This window comes from Amyelois transitella, chromosome 26 (genome assembly GCF_032362555.1).
Source record: "Amyelois transitella isolate CPQ chromosome 26, ilAmyTran1.1, whole genome shotgun sequence".
NCBI lineage: Eukaryota > Metazoa > Arthropoda > Insecta > Lepidoptera > Pyralidae > Amyelois > Amyelois transitella.
This window is the reverse complement of record NC_083529.1, coordinates 3,393,075-3,412,575: the sequence shown is the minus strand read 5'-3', so window position 1 is coordinate 3,412,575 and position 19,501 is coordinate 3,393,075. Positions and strand designations below refer to the sequence as shown.

The 19,501-nt window shown below is 34.7% G+C and overlaps 1 protein-coding gene across 4 annotated transcripts in view; it reads right to left on the bottom strand.

The window, feature by feature from the left end:
• Positions 1 to 1,230: 1,230 nt before the first annotated feature.
• Positions 1,231 to 19,501, bottom strand: part of LOC106135268 (uncharacterized) — an 83,445-nt gene continuing 65,174 nt past the window's right edge. For all 4 annotated transcript variants that reach the window (XM_013335516.2, XM_013335517.2, XM_060951836.1 and 1 more), the window contains exons 3-8: positions 10,598 to 10,806; positions 6,529 to 6,664; positions 3,961 to 4,094; positions 3,482 to 3,597; positions 3,078 to 3,181; positions 1,231 to 2,299 (exon numbers count right to left, since the gene is read on the bottom strand). In XM_013335516.2, coding sequence (XP_013190970.1) covers positions 2,205 to 2,299; positions 3,078 to 3,181; positions 3,482 to 3,597; positions 3,961 to 4,094; positions 6,529 to 6,664; positions 10,598 to 10,806 — 794 coding nt within the window. In that variant the 3' untranslated portion in view covers positions 1,231 to 2,204. The remainder of the gene's footprint in view (positions 2,300 to 3,077; positions 3,182 to 3,481; positions 3,598 to 3,960; positions 4,095 to 6,528; positions 6,665 to 10,597; positions 10,807 to 19,501) is intronic.

Sequence of the window (19,501 nt, the reverse complement as noted above, 5' to 3'; positions counted from 1 at the left end):
TGAATGCCGTCTGGTCCACTTCATATCTGCCTGTCGTATGAGGTAACTAAAGAACAAAGACATTATCTACAAGAAACAAAAGTTAAAATATGGTTAAATGTCAATAATCTTTTCACAGCATGTAAAATATCAGTAACATGCTGTCTTAAGGCAGACCTTGCCTTTACCGATGAGATTTTATTGTATTGATAAAGACATAATCCTTCGAGTTATTCCGGTCTGATCCCCAAAATCTCATACCCTAATGGATCAGTTTTATTTTAATTATATTGTATCCCATTCTGATCCCTCGTCCCACCTGAAGCACAGAATAGAAAATATTTCAGAGTGGATCAAATCTGACAAAAGTAAAATAATATGAAGAGTGCATCCGATTTGGAGATCAGACCGGAGTGACACGAACTTTCATATTTTCGATCCTACATTACTAAAACTTTTTTTTTCATCAGTGTCATCTCTTCATTATTATTGCTTTTTTTCAGTTTATGGGTCTTATTTTTTTAACCTTTATTTATACTTTGTAAGTAATTATTTATAGTCTATTTTGTTTTTTTTTTTCGAAAATGAGTTATCCGTTTTCAATAGCTACCGAACATTTTTAATCCTCTGTGAGTTCGAAAGTTTATTGGACTACTTTATATACAATCCATAGAGCATTGAAGATTGTCTTTGGATGCCTCAGGTCTATCTTAACTTGCTCTATGATATATTGAAGCCCATAGACATCTGTCCGTTATTGAGAAGGTGCTATGATCTTCAAAACTTGTCTATGAGTCAACATCAATATTTAGATTACATTTTTTTATATATGCACCATCATATTATTTTAATAAACAACAAAACAAATAAATTATACTTTTAACTATAAACACAGCCTCTTCCTTATTTTAAATTAATTCATAGAATAATTATATAGTTCTTAACACCAGTATGCAGAATTATTAAATATATTTAGTGTGAAATTTAATGCTTTTATAATATTTTGAATTAAAAATTAAAAACATTAAGAATTATAAAATGCAATAATGGCCACAATGTAGGATTAAGATAAATTTAACAGAACATTTTTATTAACGTTGGACTAAAATATATTATATAATAATATACATCTTAGCCTTTTGAATAATAATGACAAATTATTTCATTATTATCATATAATTATTTAATTGTAATATTTACAAACAAATGCTTATAACTAACTTATTTCTTATAGTTACAACATTTCTTACCATCAAATATAATCAGTCTATAATAACAATATTTATCTAATAATATTAATAAGATTTGAGTGTATCAACAAATATTCGTAAATAATTTATTAGTAATGTGTAAACAATTAAACAAATAAACAAAGTCTGATTAACAACCATTTACTTTATGAGGGTGTTATGATTCAAAATGTATGTCATGAACATTTATCATGTTTAATACTCAGATTATTTAACATGTCCAAAATAATACTAGCATTTTAAAATAACAGTAATCTACACAGATTTAAATGAACATAGGTACTTCTGGGAAAACAAATTTACATTTACTAATGACTCAAATCTGAGTTATGTACTTAAGTTGGAGTGCTAACTGATGCTTTTACGGTGAGGAAAAATATCGTGAGGAAATTTGCACATCAGGTAACTGAACCAATTTGAGTTACGTTCCCCTGCAACAGTGTCGGAGGCCAGGTGGGAATCGCTTCGTGTAAAAGCTGACTTACCGAATCTAGGAGTCTTAAAAGCGCACGACGGGATACTCTACCGAAAAGTGTGGATACAACCGAGACTAACTTCAGGAGGATGTGATGATGTCCTGGTAAAAACAAGATGTGCCGATGGAAGATTTTACCGTGCTTATGCGAGGGAAGCACTTTTTTCGCAATTGGGCACTATTTTTTTTTTTAATAATGTTTAGTTGTTGTTGTGTTTTTACTATTAAACTTTGGTCGTAATCATAAACTGTGAAAAACAATAGTATTATTGAGATATTTTTTTGCTTTATTTATTTAAATTATTATTTTTTAATTACCTTATTTTGTATTAAATAACAAATTATAAATATTAACAAAAGGTAGCATCTGTTGTTAATAACTGAAACACGATTATTACCTATATATTTCTTTAGCTTAACTATACACCGTTATAACTTTCAAAGAAATTTAAACCCTGGGAACAAACTACTTATAATATCTTAACTGATGACTAAAACAGCTATCTTAGAGTCTCTGCGTAACTGAGAACAATTTGTAAGAATATTTGGAGAAGAAGCACCATTATCGTCGGCAAACATGTCTCGGCAGATGATCCTGTTGAGAAAAAAAACATTTATTTAGAGATTAATTGTAATTTTTAGAAAAAAAGTACAAGTAGTAAAAACCAAAAATATATTTAAAAACTAAAGTGACTTGATAGTAAAGATGGCAGCAGCATTTTAACAACACACAAAACTTTGCACGGGGCTTCGCTTCCATGGGAAATTCCAGAATAAAGTTCTTTTCTCATCATGCCCTAGTCAGGATTCGAACCCGGGACCTCCGATGTCACAGACAAGCGTACTATTGCTGCGCCACAAACGCCGTCGAACAAAACAAAATTTAGTTCCAAATAAAACCAAAAGCGATATTTGTTTGAAAAGTTTCAGTATGTCAGATAAATTAATCAAGTTTACAAGCTTGATTGTAAGTTTGGCAAGTACACTTGGCTGCGCACCAAGAATAGAGCCACTTACACTACAGAGCTTATCTCTCTACTGTAACTCACAATATAACATCATCCTAAGCTTTTCTGTAGGCCGAACTTTACTCTTACTTGCATTAGAATTTCGTTGTCTAATAAAACTTTACTTCCTTTCATCTAAAATCGTAAATGAGCTGTGCGTATTTCTGTATGTTTAATATTTTTGCAAAAATATTTGCAGCAATATATTGTCTATAGTGTAAAATCAACATTTTGAAGTAACTAGTTTTTTTTTTTATATCAGCATAACTTAGGTACAAAAAAAACTCTTAATAAGATAATCGACAATCACGCAAGTGGAATCCGCGGCAAAAGCTAGAAAAAGAATATAAATTGATCATTATTCACCTGTAAAACTTCTACCTAAAGCCGACGCCGGGTTGGCGCTGCGCTCGCGCAGCACAAGCGTGTGGCTCGTTGATTTCCACACGTCAAATATTGCTGCTTCACATCTGTAACAAATAATTTTACTCTACAGTCAGGCACCTGGATGTGTAACTTGCATCCAAGCTTGGTAAGTTTCCATGAGTTAGGGGGTCAGACACTTACTTACTCAATAGCTTACTCGTACTTGACTCGTGTTTGACCATGGTCAGCTTCTGGGCCTCAGGGATAATGCAACCAGGTTCAAAAGCCAGGAGAGCATATCCACGAAGTCGTCACCACGACGAAAACTAGGAAGTTAAAAACAAGTCTACAAAGCCGTAACCTAGGCAAAAGCCAGGAGGTCTAAATTCTGAAAGTCATCTCACCGTATCATGAGCGTCGGCACTGGAGACATGACAGCAGCCTCCAGCTCCAACGTCGCGAGGCTTGAAGCGTAGCCGTTGCTGAAGTTCAAGGTATGACTGGCTGTGAACCCTGGCACCTGGTGGTAAGAAGAAAAAGTCTTTATATAGAGAAACAACTCAAAAACAACAACACATAGGTAGATAGTGTCAGATTGCAATTAACAATATCTGAAGGAATGGATTGAAAGATTAAATTATCCATCAAGATTAAGCCTTACAAATATGGTATTCTTTTTTTAAGCAACACTGTAATTATGTCAACCAAAATTCCATCATTAAGCCATCCAGCTAAATGCGGCCTTTAAATCTTGTGATTCTTAGCTCTATCTCCTCGTAAGGATTGAAGAGTAACTGCCTGGCGAAGAAGTTGATAGGTTGTATCTTCCTCTCTCTATTGTCTAAAGATAGCTGACAAAACAAATCAGGCTTTTCATACTCACCATTTGTTCATTGACGAACCACGTGATGTTAGCAGCGGGTAGAGATGGTGGGGATGAGCAGTTGACGTGTATGTGATCACCCCCCGTATACGTCATCTTATCTGACGTCACGTTGGGGCTTATTAGTGGCGGTTCTGTTGAAGGTATGATAATTTCAATTTGTTGAATATTTGATGCGATGTTTAATTAAAATTCTCCATAACACAAGTCCATTTTCTCTTAAATCTCGAATTTAAGCTAGTTCAATTTGTGTAACTTGTCCCGTATAATCTTAATAGTTCACATCATTAACGATTACTTAAAACTACTAATCATATTAAAGTACGCTCGCGCATGTTTAAAAGGAATAAAGGTCTCGCAGAAAAAGTCAAAACCAAAACCTTGTAATCCAACAGGATTTTAATGTCAGTGTAACCACAATTTGTCACCTATCCCCGGCCATAAATTGAAAATCCGACCAAACAATATTTCATCCAATTTATCCCACAAAAAGTGGAAAATGCAGCCATCTGCCCACTTTTCAATATTCCCCGAAAATTTTCCCCCATTTTCGGGAGTCTTTTATTAGGATCTAGGTATATTTCATATTCCGTACACATCTGGCAATTTGTTGAATATGTCCGGTTTGATTTGAAATATCTCACCACTGGCTTTATTTCCTAGAGAACTATTCTGTTTTTGTCAAAACGTACGTATACGTTTTGTGAACATGTCGCTAAAGCGACAGGATATAAATATTTTTATTGGAAACGTTGCCATTGTTCGCTTTGTTCGAGCGTGGAATATTTGCAACATGTTTTTTTGGGATTGAGATTCATTTGATTGTTTGGTTCTTTGTTATTGCCGCATAAATATTCTTAAAAATTAGAAAATACAAAGTTTTCAGGTAGATTTCGATCGGAGGGACACAAAAACATTGCAATATTTTAATGGCTTGTAAAATTTTAATCACGCAGGCTTTTGCTTTTCATTCGATAATTATTTTTGGGAATCCACTACATATTATGCGATAAAACGAGAAAAAAAGCGACACAAGAGGAAAAGTCGTCAACTTTTGTATCAACTCACAGCTTAATAAAGCTATTTGTTTTTAACATCATTAAAACTAAGAAAAAGGACACTCCAAACTTTTAACAAACAGTCATCTACTAACCCAATGAAAAATGAAATATAAACCACATTTTGTTTTTATAAGGTGATAGAACGGAAGAGTGAACCTGGACACCGCATGCCAATAGTTACGTCCAGTTCAACGCACATCAAACACAGCACGTGATACCTTGCATGGCATACTTTTTATTTAAACACTATTTATAGACCAACATTTATGAGCCGTGCAGTTCCGGGCACATTAAAATGGGAACCAGTCGGCTTTTTCTCATGGATATCGTAAAAGGCTATTAAATGATGAGGCACATTAATATCTTGCATCTAAAATAGGTTACGTGCCCATTCAAAAGTAAAGGGAAGTAGCTTCATGTAAAAACCTGACTTACCCAATCCAGGATTGAGGTTAAAAGAGATCAGGCAGAAGAGAGAAGGCATCTAGAGAGGTGAGGATATATCCGGAAGATCCCGTATAACCTTTTCAGAGAAATATTAGCATTCACGCGCGGAGAAACATTGACAGAACAAAACGAAGACTTAAAAAAAATTACCTATCTGCTGAACGATAAATCGAGTTTTTAATCTGTTTCGTCGTGAAAAATGTAAGAGCACACTCTGTTTCCCTGTTCTCGTAAATAATTACTGTTCCTCGAAAGATATGGGTTTAATGAGTTGTGTAAAGTAAATGTACCGCCCTTAAATTAGCTTTACTTCTTTTTTGCCTTTTAAATATGCTGGAAGACAGATTTATGTGTTCAGACCTCAAAAATTATTGTTTACTTTTAATACGTTGAGTAAATTTACCGAGATGAAAGATATGGATTTGTACAAAATTTTTTGACCATAATCAAATATCGTTGGAAGAAAAAGCCTTATGCGAAAGTACCAGTTCCCGTAGCAAGGCACGCGCAACGCCGCTTTTATCGCGCGAAAAATATTGCTGTTTCGCTTTATATTATGACGTGCGTGAAACAGGAGAACGATAGTTTTTCGCGTGATAAAATTGGCGTCGCGTGTGCAATGCTACGGGGGCATGATCAAATTTTGGACCTCCTGGCGAAAGGTCAGGTCAAAAGAACCTCAAACCGATGAGCTGGCATAAAAGGATTGATGATTGAGGATAGAACCAATGAAATATGCAGAACTTGTCTCCTCCAGGGAGCAGTTGTAGTTCAGAAAGGAGTTCCATTTCGTAAAATGAAGCGACTCATTTAATCTCCGCAGCCGCTTTTATACAATTCTAGGATCGTGATCCTAGGCATACTTTTGGGGGAGCCCAGCTAAGAATGCAACTGGGAATTACGCCAGTAGGATGATATGATGAGGAAGAGAATAATAAGAAAATTTATTATCTACTAATAATAGACGTATGTAAACATGTATCTATAAAAAAAATTCTATAAATAATAGCTATAGAGCACACATTTCTATCAGTATTATTATAAACTACAAAGCACTTACCAACAACCACCATTTCAGAAGACTTGATCTCTGTATGAAAGAGGGGGGCATCAGCGGAGACTTCGCACTGGTATTCGCCAGTCAGCGTCCTGTCCACCTCTTGAAGGACCACTCTGTTCTGGTCTGATGTTGCAACCTGGGAAAGAAACCAAACTTATACTATTATACATAATTATATATATTATTATATTTAATTATACAGATCGTAATTAAAGTTCGTCTTAACTTGAGTTCCGCCCAAGGAGCCTGTCACTTTTGATTCCATCTGTCTTGTCCATATCTGTCAACTCGTTCATTAAATCAACCAGCCTTTGAGTACCTTCAAGATTATGTATAACTTAACTTTTAAGTAATACATTAATGGGTTCACAGAGATCAAAAGAGTTTCGAATCACCCGTTACCCAAGCCACCAATAATCCCGGAGTGGGAATGTTACCCTGAGTGGTAACATGGTCGTAGTCATTGCCCACCCAGGGGTTTTACCTTATAAGGGCGCAACCGGGACAAAACGATGATGTGAATTTAAGAATTAGGTTTATTTCGCAATTGACATTTTAACAAATATTAGTAGCGCTTATTTTGTATCTTTATCTCAAACAATCTTTAAATATCCATTCAACAGTATCTTACCCCCATCCAGAAGTGCTCAGTCAAGATTGAGGAGATCCTTTGTTTTATGACTTACGAACCCCAAACTTGTCGAGGCTCATATAAAAGAAGCAATGGAATGCCCCCATAAATTTTTATCGCTGATTCCGTAAATAACTCGCAACAAATGTACTCGAATCGAGTCGATATTTTATGACTTCGGTGACGTAGTTTGAGGTAATATTTATGCGTCATTTTTTGCACGCACGAGTCGTAAGCTTAACAAAATTCGTAAGAAATCTATTGAAGTGCTATCTAAATATTAGCTATTGGCAGACATGACAATAGTAAATTTTATATATCAGGAATAATTTCAAAAGTGAATCTGTCCTCCTCCATCTGATAATTTCGCAAAATAGTGTAAAAAGGAAACATATATATTCTTGTTACTCTCTATATGAAGACCCTACCGTGCAGGTCTTCGGCACGTCCAATACAGTCTAATGTCTGAATACATTAGACTACGTAATGCGGACGGAGGATCTTTGACGTCACGATATTAATGCCCACGTCATGGTTGGGAATGGAGTGATCCATGGTACTTGAGCTTATTAACTAGCTTTTGCTTGCCGCTTTGCTTCGCCCGCGTTAAGTTTAGGTTTAAACCCCAAAGTAGTGTATGCGCATCACTCATTTCAATTGATCGCCCCATCAAGGCAAGTAAATAGTTTATGTTTTACCTCGAATAATTAGCTGTATGCGCACCAAATTTTATCAAAATCGGTCTATCAGTAATGGACCGCCAGATAAACTTATGCTCTAGTAAATATGCTTAAATATGGAGGTTTAGATGATGGTGTTTGACCTTAATCTCGTCACTACATAGTATAAAGCAAGTCGCTTCCCGTGTCTGTCCCTATGTCTGTTTATATGTATGCTAAGATCTTTAAAACTACACAAGGGCGTTTTTTTTTTCAAGAGGATGTTTTATATATATAAATATTACCCGTGCGAAGCCGGGGTGGGTTGCCAGTATAACAAAAATCGGTTTACCACTGCATCAGTGACAGCATAACAGACAAATAGACAGAGAGTTTCGCATTTACAATATTAGTACGGAAGTATAGGTTTAAGTATGGATACGGTTGTAAGCTTCCGGTAAAAGGTCGGATCAAGAGTAAATCCACAAGCTTGCATGATAAGATTGATGAATGTGGATGAAGCTAAAGAATTTTAGAGGGACCGTGGCAAGTTGCAAGATCTCTACCTTTAGAAAAATGGGGTGATAATATACGAGTATGTTGCATTTGTGTAATTTGTCCCGTATATTCCAACTAATATTATAAATGCGAAAGTAAGTTCATTTGTTTGTTTGTTTGTAACCTCTTCACGGGTAATCTACTGAATTAATCTTCTATAAATATTCAGGTACATATAATTAAGAGTCTGGAGGAGGACATAGGGTACCTTTCATCTCGTTAAAAACTATGACTCCCGTGGAATTTGCGAAAAACTTGAATTCTTTAATTCGGTGCTTTGCGTGTGGTTCCCGGCATTTTATATTAGGACCACTCCCTCGGTTTTCATGGATGTCGTAAATGGCGACTAAGCGATAGGCTAACAAAATTTTCTTTTAGGCGATGGACTAGCAAACTGTCTATTTGAGTATCAATTCCATCTTAAACCATTACAGCAGCTATAATATTTGTGAGGCTATTGGCTGTGTCTACTCTGCGGTGATGAAGACGTGATGATACGTTTGTATATGTAAAGAAAGGGTGCGCTGATAGAAAAAAGCAAACGGGAGAGTAGCGCATGTGGGATGAGTCCCATGATTCCAGCCATTTCAAACCCAGCCAAAGATGACCGGAAGGTTAGTGGAGTTATGGCTGGTGGTGGGATAATGGTATTAAGCTCAAAGACGAAGTAAAAACCCTGTTTCGTGTTTATAGATTCTTTTCTACGAAATTCGAAGGAAAATTCTGACATACTCGTACATACATACATACATAAAATCACGCCTCTTTCCCGGAGGGGTAGGCAGAGACTACCTCTTTCCACTTTCTTATACTCGTACATATTCATAAATAAGCACATTTTCATCAAAGAAGGTCAATATGTTGAATCGGTTCAAATACATTTATTACACGGATAGACATTTCGTGTAAATTCTGAACACTAATGGACGAATGCATTAGCAATGGTGTGGAAAAGCCGAGAATCAGTTTTGACTAACTGAACCTTTTCCTATGACTTTTGTCACATATACTTATAATATAATTCTTTTTTTATGCATAAATAACGTCATCATACCTTACACCTCAGATGTAGACAGAGGCCTAAAGTCTTAAAAATGCTGAAAGACCGAGTTCAATATTACAGCGAAGTTTATTATTTTAAGTGAAAAACTGACATTTAAAAAGTTTCAACTTCCTAGCCAATCGTATAAAAGAAAAATCCCAAGTAAAATAGCATTAATCAAGAAAAAAACAAAAAATCTCTACTTAGGCAAACTTTACTAGAGCATTTGTCTGAATACACTATTAAACAATAACATATATTTTTTGTGTGGTTAACGGAACCAATAGAAAAAGAATTGAACCACCCCATCTCTTTCCCATGGATGCCATAAAAGGCGACTAAAGGATAAGCTTATTAACTTGGGGAATCTCAATTCTATCATTAAGCCAAATAGTTGAACGTGGCATATCAGTCTTTTCGAGACTGTTGGCTCTGTCTACCCCGTAAGGGATACAGATTTTACGTATTTGTCTGCATACGTTTATTTACTTATTCAAATTGTTTTCTCTATAAATCTGATATTAATTATTTCACTTAAACTCCACAATCCGTCAATAAAATATGAGATGTATATTGTGTTGTAACAGTAATCCACTCTTTCTTACATTTAATAATGTACGGAGAGTCCGAGATATTAAAGTTTTCAATTTCCTTTCGCATTACTGGTAAAATGGAAAGGTCAGTTCTTGTTACTGAGCGAAGCGTTCCTTGGAAAATAAAACTGGTATTCTGCGAACTTTCATACGGTTGGTTATTTGTAATGAAAAGGGCCACATAGCTTATTGTCAAAATTATTCAATTTAATTACAATACGCTCAGTAGACAGTTATTATCACCCGCGTGGATGAAGAATATTGATATGAGTTACAATCACAATATATAAATTAGAGAAAACCGACTAAAATCCGGTAAGCCCATTTAGTGTGAATTGCACCATAACTAACGTTACAGATTTTGCGTTAATAATTATAACAATGACAAAAAGTATAAAAAAAAATTAAGCAACACAAATTTTGCTTAAGCGGATATATTTTGGCAGCCTATTACAGTATTGTTGTAGTAACAGTGTCAAAATACAATATTTTTTCTATAACTCCCTCAAAAGTAACCTCTTCCGCTCTTCAACAAAACCGCGCCCTAAGCATCCATACAATGTAAAATCGATTTTTTAATACTCACGTCGACTTTAATCTCTGCTACGGGGAAGACCTTGGTAGCTGGGGACTCTTTGGGTACGTATCGGTAGAATTCCACCATGTTTTTATACCACCGAATTGAGTAGAGCTGCGCCCCTTCTAGCTCGTAGGTGCACATCAGCTCCGCATCTTGACCGGTTAATACTGCCTTTGGCACGTGTATTTGGACGGATCTTAGCGTGTTTGCTGTACCTGTGGACAAACAATTGTTTTGTTAGTTTATTAGTTAAATTAAATTAATGTGCCCCTTGAATCGGGCTTATTCCGACGCAAATAAGCACGGTCAAAAATTTCAAACCCATGACCGTTTTCAGAGTTAAGAACCTATATTAGTTTGATAAAAACTAACCCTTATTGGACGATGATAAAACTTATCATAATCATGATAAAAGTTATCATGATCAATATGGATAAGGTTCCCCTGCAATAGTTGCGGAGGTCAAACGGCAAAATCAAAATGGGTTAGGTTCCCCAGCAATAGTAGAGTTAAACGGGTATCTCTTCGATAATACAGGATCATAAGCGCACCCTGGGCTCCTTTCAAGAGAGTATTTATATAAGTATAAAAATTATCTTTTCTTTTAAACATATTACCTACCAGATTTAACCTAATTTACTTTAATCTAATAATTGAATTGACCAAACATTTTCCCGCATTTCAAATATTTTCGTCAGTAAAATTTCAAGGCAAGGCGAAAACAAGTTGTTTATCCTCCCATCTCCTAAACATTCTCATGAACGAAAACTGGCAATCTGTTTGAGAGACACGTTCGAATAAACATCGGTCACTCCCTCCTCTGTCTGTGAACTTTTTATAGTCTGTTTAGTAAAGTGCCCAGTAAAATACGGAGTTACTATGAAAGTAGAAAAACGTTTATTTTCACAATAGGATACACGGTGGATAAGGTACCACTTATGACGTTAACGCATACATGTCCTGTTACTTAGTATAGTTTGTGATATCAAATAAAATATTTTTCTTTCTTTCTACATTATAATTATATTATTATTTCTTACACACGGTAACAGCCAGAACTAACAGTCCCGCAAAGATTAATAATAACTTACTGCTTCCAAAGCGCAGTGATAAAAGAAAATTTACCACTTATAACTCAAAAACTTAACTATTTTGATAAAGTTTGTCATAAATACACTTAAAACTAGAACTTTTACTTTTGCTTAGTGATAGAACTTATCTGAAGTAGTAACATTTTGCTTATACTTATTGCTTATAAGAAGCATCCAAGCATGTTTCATGATTGACTATTACAATCTAGAAGACAAGCGGCTGGTACATACACTACTTTTTTTCTTCTAAACATCTGTTACTTAGGCTTTTTTAAAAGTAAAATTAGTTAAAAAAATGTAACAATAGGCGGACAAACCCATATTACGACAGTTCTTATAAAAGTTACATTTCAAGGTACTGGAACTTTTAAAATTGTATCCTTAAACGTGCGAAAATAAAAAGAAAATAAGCTCTTCAAGGAACCGTTCAAGAAATAAAAACTTTTTCAACCCCTTTTTAGACGCTGCAAAGAAGTCCAGCATAATAGCCAATTTATTTTCGTCATCTTTCCCGACACCCTATATAAAGTTAAGGTCGGCCATTTTGACCTCTGTTACGGATAAAAATGAAAATACTGCCAAGAGCGAGTTGAGCGCTCGAAGTATTCCATTTCTAAAATGCCCAAATTTCATCTTTTTCCATTAAAAACGAGAAATTTTTGTATATATACACTAAAGCACTCGCGTTTTACATATATTTAGGCTTTAACGATTTCGTTGAAATTTGAAATATAGGTTTCCTAGAAAAACATAATACATTTTTTTGATTTTTGACTACTTTTATTACATATTATAAAGTTCCCCTATTTTCTATTGTCTGTGTGCGCTTATCTGGATGGATTTTGTTCCTGTTCAAAATTATATTATATCTATAGATGCAACCCTTTCTAAGCCAGGGCGGGTTGCAAGTAGTTTTATGAAATAATATGATTTAATGGCACGTTCCTGTAATCATTTGAAATGCAAACAACAACACTTTTTTACGGACCATTACGGAATCCTAAAAAATTAAATTGATCAAAAACCAATTGCCGATCTCTCGCGAAGTACCAGGCTAGCATAGAACCAAGGGAGTTCCATCATAAGATTTTACGATAACCGTGCAGTACATTTTTACCTTGAACACTCCGAGGTGAAGCGAGTAAATATCGACTTTATGGGTGCTCGTTAGAAGTTGGGCCATAACCTTAAACGGCGTCCCTGTTATCGCGCTTTTTGCTCCTCAAATCTGGCACTTAATACTCCCTGAACTTATGATTGCCTGGTTGTACGTGTGCTTTCATCGAATCACTTGGCAGGCTGTTTTGCAGAGATCCTTTTTTATGGTGTTGTTAGCTGTGAGGAAGTGACTTCAGTTTAAAAATTTTATATAAAAGACGAGACAAACGAGGCGCAAGGGTGCTACTTACATTTTCTGGATACATTTTGACCTTTTTTTAATTCGCATAGCTTTGATTTGGATGACCTAAACCTAACCTTTTGTGGTCATGTAGAAATATTATAGCAAATGTTATATATTTGCAAAAAAATGTTCCATTATAAAGGATGTATTTCTGAAATTTAAACTTACAATTACAACACACGCAATTTTATTGTGCGATATTAAAAGTGTAAAAGAAGTCTGTCTTTTTGTAATAAACACAAAAACAAAGTAGATAGATGTTTATTCGGTTTATTCATAGACACATTAAAAGGAAAATTTATATCAAAGTTAGATAAAATTTTACAATCACTCCATTTTAATGCATTTGCTATCAATGAACGTCTTTTCCAGAAAACGACAAAAGGATTTTCCCGAAAACAGCCACATTTCCCGGACAAATCACATACAAAACTGAACTTTGATGCTGATTTTTATATTCGGCGCGGTGTTTCCAACGCAAACAGAGATAAAAGGTTTTAAATCTCCAAATTTATGGTTTGTTTGCACAAATGGAATACTATTCCGGATTCCCAACGCTGGACCAATATTATTTTAATACATACAGGGCTCGCCATATTTTATGCGCGCACACGAAACTTTGCTTTTGTATTTGCAGATTCGATGGGAATTGATGTGAGGACGTGGATACGAATTTGTACAATTTGGCCTCTGATTATCTTTAATTTATATAATATATGATATGGTATTTAGTACGAGTATATCTGAAGAACAAAGCCTAGCTATGCGCCTCCATCGGGCCCAGATTACTCCGAAGATTGGCTGGATGTCGCAAAATGGTGTTAGACGCTGTAGACCGAATAAAAGGAAAAAAAAATTTGGAAAGCGGATTCCGAAGCGAAGTGGCGGAGGATGAATCGGGGAACATGCAAAGGTATTTTAAGAAAAAACACAAAAAAATAACAATTAACTTAAAGGTAGAAGAGAGGAGGTGAAAAACCCATGATGGAATTTGAATATTAATCGTCAGGTTTTGGATTCTTTATGCAATCAGCCAAATACACGAATAGCAAGTACAAATAAACGAGTGAATCACCTTAATTTGCTTAAATTATTTATAGAAAATACCAGATTTATAGCAATATAACTATGAGCTTACAGGTCAGGATGGAATTTGAATATCACTTGTCAGATATTGAGTTTTTTATGCAGTTAGCTGCTTTTTATGGTACACGAATAGCAAAAATACCATCGTAAGCCACGATTGAAATGGTTTATCTGCCAGCATTCAAGTTCCCCACCATCGTCAATTAAAATAGTCCAAAAGGTTTAAAAAAACCATTTAACTACCATTCAACACTCGTTCGCTGATTGAAAACGTATTCAAACTGGTTGGTTTTTTTATTTTAAAACTTGTCACAAAACCGGTTTTGGTGAGCGCGAAATTGCTTTTCCCCTTGTAGCGTAACGTAAACCCTTCAGTTAACGTATCGTATGCGACAGTTCGTCAATATGACAGCTATGTATGATGAAATAGCGGTTTGCGATTCAGTGTCTGTCTATAACTTGTTCTGAAACGATGAATATTTGTTGTAAATATTGTTACTCAAAATAAGTCCGTATGGTATTTTAATATAAATCAAACAATAATCCACCATCGATAGGTTATCGATAGTTATGTACAAGTATTGACAACACTATCGATAGTCTTATCAATTATCGATAATGTTGTCAATGATAGGTCAAAACTATTGATAGTATCGATGGTATTAATCGAAGTTACTACTATACCAAACTGAGCTACGAGTATCAATACTATTAATAGTATCAATAGACCTATCGATAGGGTAAATGATTTTTGAGGTCAACTGTCGATAATAAAACCATCGAAAGTTCGGCGACACTACCCAAAAAACGTGATTAGCTTTCTACTGCTGCTTTTGATGAGGACTCAATAGGGACAAACGCTAGTAGTATTGACGCCAGTAAGAGTAAAAAAACTCATATGAATGTATAAATAAAAACATGGTAATAACATAATGAAAAAACTATGTCATTTGTGTAACTAGTGTGGCCTGTAACCAACATTTTCGCCAGACGAAGGTAATATTTTCCCGTCACGTTAATTATGAAGAGAAGGAAGTGTCGTATTTGTTTTTTGCAAATGCTGGATCATGGGTAGGGTGACCAACTAAAGCGAGTTTCTTAATTTTTTTCGTAAAATATTAATAAACATTATTTATTAATAAAATTCCAAATTTGAGGTAACTGCCTAGCCGGTTGTTATCAAGAGATTTCTGTCTAGGATTGTAATAAGAAAAACTAAATGAAACGGTTTGTGTTTGTCAATTCTATCTCTGTGACTTTCATAATTCAAATTAGGTATTTATTTCTTAAAATTCGAATGTGTTTATTGACGACAAAAATTGCTTACAGATAACTAGCATTTTTTAAAAGTGCAAGAAAATACGAAATACATACACTATCTCCAACAGTGGCACTTACAAAGAGTTATTTTTTTTTTATTTTGAGATTTAAGATTTTTCTGACAATTTCGCTCCGGTAAAGCCGCGGATATGAAGAAGCTTGGTTATAAATACATAACACTGCAAACGACACAATAAGCTGAAATAAATAAAAGAAAAAATAAACGAGAAAAAATAATACGAGAAGGAATAAACAAATCATCAAGGAATCGTGTCTTCAAATTACGTCAAAAACATCACAAAATACTAGCTAAACGAATGCCCTCCGGCTTTTTCTGTTACAGGCTTCTGAAATACTGCCTTCCCCTTCAGTGACGCTATAAAAGCCACCTGCGCCTACTAAAAGAGAATAAAATAGACCTTATTTCATCCTCAGAAGATTTACCTTCGGTTAAATATTCTTATTTTTATATGAAACCGTACGTAGTAACATACCTGGTCGCAAATTAAATTGGCATTGTGATCCATAAAGAAGCACGAAAAAATATGTTGAGTCTTGTCGTAGACATAATTACTGATCAAACGTTATTATAATCCGGTATACCTGATGGCACATATTTTGAATTATTATTCACTTAGATACTTGCTTGAGATAAAGCCGCATTTTGTACTGTTAATATTCTTATATATCGAAGTGTGTGTTTTCTTTTTAGTGCAATCTAATATTTTAACTTACTTACATACTTTTAATCAGATTTTAGTGGACCTAACTGACAGTTTAAATACCTATAAATAATATTTGTTTTTTATCATAATATGGTCACCTTACAATACATACGATGCACGCTTGTCACAAAAGATAAATGTTTTGTCGCGAGAAACTGTGACATTGCGAGGCCACCTTTCTGATTAGGAAACAGGTAATTACGGGCTAATTACAAACGTTCTTTTTTGTTGCAATTAGATGTTTTATTATTTTGGATGAAAGCGAAAAATGTATCCAAACTTCTAGCGCCAAAGATAGAAGTTATGATGTTACCTTATGTTTGAATATTCTAGAACAAAGAAGAAGTTGATTACAAAAGATATTATAAGAGTACTAGTATACGCTTACGGCTCCCGCGTTTCACGAAAAATCATTATTTCTTATCCCGTAGAAATTTCGGAGCGGACTTTGTGGGTAGTTGTCTATCGGCATGCTCAATTTCACTCTGGTCAGCCCAGTATTCTGGACTGTGTGTTAATCGATCAGTCAGTCACCTGTGTTATATACCTTGCGGTATTGTTAGTATTAAATAAAGAAGTGCCTTTTATAAAAATAAACAAATTTATTTTCAAAATAGGATACAATAAAGTATCGCTTATTGATGTCATTGGTATAATTATATTTATTACCGCTTCCAAAGCGCAGATGTAGAAGAGGCGGGGTGACATATTTGAAAATAGATCTTAAATCTAAAACGTGAACCAGTGCACTTTGTCTACATTAAAAAAAATAAGTATTGAATGTTTCAATCCACAGTCCCTCCAAATATCGCTTGTTTTACTCTCAGCTATTAGCTTCGAAACTCGGTTCTACTTAAGCCTATATTAAAGTGGTATTTAACATAGAATATAAATTATTTTGACTCACAAGAGAATTAGTCATTCGTTAACTCTTCTCTATTTTATGCAAAAATTGGCATAACTTTAACAATCACAGATATTCTACTTTCTCTTAATTGTTTTCCAATAAATTTAACTCACCTGATAACATCCCATTTCCAAGTGGGTTAAACAGATCAATCTCTTAAGCTCTGCCTGATCTGTGATCCGTTCTCAGCGGGGTAACACTAATTTATCTGCTTCCACCCCGGTGGCTAAGCGCGTGGAAATGATCCACCCCATTTACCCTGCCTTGCGAAGGAGCGAAGATTATTTTTTATTTAAGACCTGTTTCAAATTATTTTAATGGTGAAATGGTTATGATAAATTCATACTAATAATGTAGAAGAAAGAAGATGTAGAAATGAGACCGTTAAATAGTGATGTGAAAGGAAAAACGAGATACGAGAATTCTTAAAAGTGTAGAGGATGAATGAAAGCAAGGAGAGGTTGATTAGGAACTTTGGAATGAGAAAACCAAGGCCACGTACTAATATAAAATCGAGGATGTCCTGGCGATGGATCAGGTCAAGAATACCCTAAATCTAAGCTTGCATGAAGAGAGTTATGAATGTGGTTGAAGCATAAAAGTATGAAGCGATCGTGGCAAGTACTCTCTGTTCGCTGCCTACCACTGCAGAGAAGAGCCGTGATTTTTATATGTTTGTATATGAATTCTCGAATTATTTTTAATGAACACATATACTATTCAATGATTATTGTAAAGCATCCTCAATGCTTTAAATGTGCGCTGCCTGATTCTGGATTTTTCTTTTTTTTTTTGGTTGACTGGAAGAAAACCCCGATTGGAATAAGTCCGCTATTGTAAATTCTTCTGTCTGCTATTGTTAATCCAATGACTGTTTTACATTTTGTTATATTTAGTTTTATGTGCAATAAAGAGTTTACAACAAATAAACTTGATATTTTTAGTAGTCACATCACATCGTAAGTGAGAGTACTACTTACGAAGTTACATTCACTACAGTGTATTATTCCGAACTCTATTATGATTACAGATGAACAACTGAATTCTTCATTATGTATGTCTGTTGTAACGTTCATTCTTGTAGGTTGTAAGGCACATCTGTTCAATATACGAGAGATTAGCAACAAAAAGATGGGCCGCGTCAAAGGGACGAGATGGGATAAGAATGTGTGATAAACAGGGCCTTTTAATATACGTTTCAGAATAAGGTATATGTAAGGTTTGTATATCTACTCTGCCGCATTTTATCTTAGTTACAATGTTTTCCTGAATAAATGAGAGTCAAAATTGACTTTATATGTAAAAAGGCGTCATCTTTATCATACATTTGACGGCCTCTGTGGCTCAGCGGTAGTACGCTTGTCTGTGACACCGGAGGTCCCGGGTTCGAATCCCGGCCAGGGCATGATGAGAAAAGAGCTTTTTCTGATTGGCCTGGGTCTTGGATGTTTATCTATATAAGTATTTATTATAAAATATAGTATCGTTGAGTTAGTATCTCGTAACACAAGTCTCGAACTTACTTCGAGGCTAACTCAATCAGTGTAATTTGTCCCGTATATATTTATTTATTTATTTATTTATTTATTTTACATACATTCTGCCGACCCCACCAGGATAGAGATGTAAGTTTATGTATGTACCTATACATCTTATAACTATTTCATACAATGTCCATAATTTGTACTTTTTTGCAATAATTAAATTTAAATAATTACATCTCGTGTTTGTTGTTTTACAAGTAGTAATCTTTCTTACTTACTTACATATAAAATACATAGTGTGTTTTATCGGATGGCTATCTAATAGCCAATTGCTATTAGTATCTTCTCCCTAGTAGTTTGTAAAAGTCAATAAGAGAAATGTTACTAAATTTAAAGAATTTTCTTATTTTAGGCGATGTATTGGCAGTCTGTCACTATCTAAATCTCAATTCCATCTTGTAATTTACATAATTTCCTTTTGTTATAATGGAATTTCATTAAGCCAGCTTTTCAGTTGAACGTAGCCTTCGAGTCTCTTCGAGACTATTAACTATGTTTAAAGATGTGATCTCTATGAATGTGTGTCTATTAAAATATCGCGTATCTGGCTTCTGTCTGTACTGACCCTAATTTACAATTAGTACGTTTTTACGATAAAATGTAACTTTTGCACATTCGTCATGACGTCCCGCGCAGCTTTTGAATAATAAAAATCTCGAACTTTCTGAAGCTTTCGAAGGTTTTTGTAACTTTATAAAAGACGTGGAGTAATTTATATTCGTTATACCACTTCCAAGTGTTCAAGGTACTTGGAATTTTGTGAAAACGTGTTTGATCAAAAAATTCTAACCATTTGGTTTAACGAAGCCTAACCTAGACCAAGGTAATTTTGTAA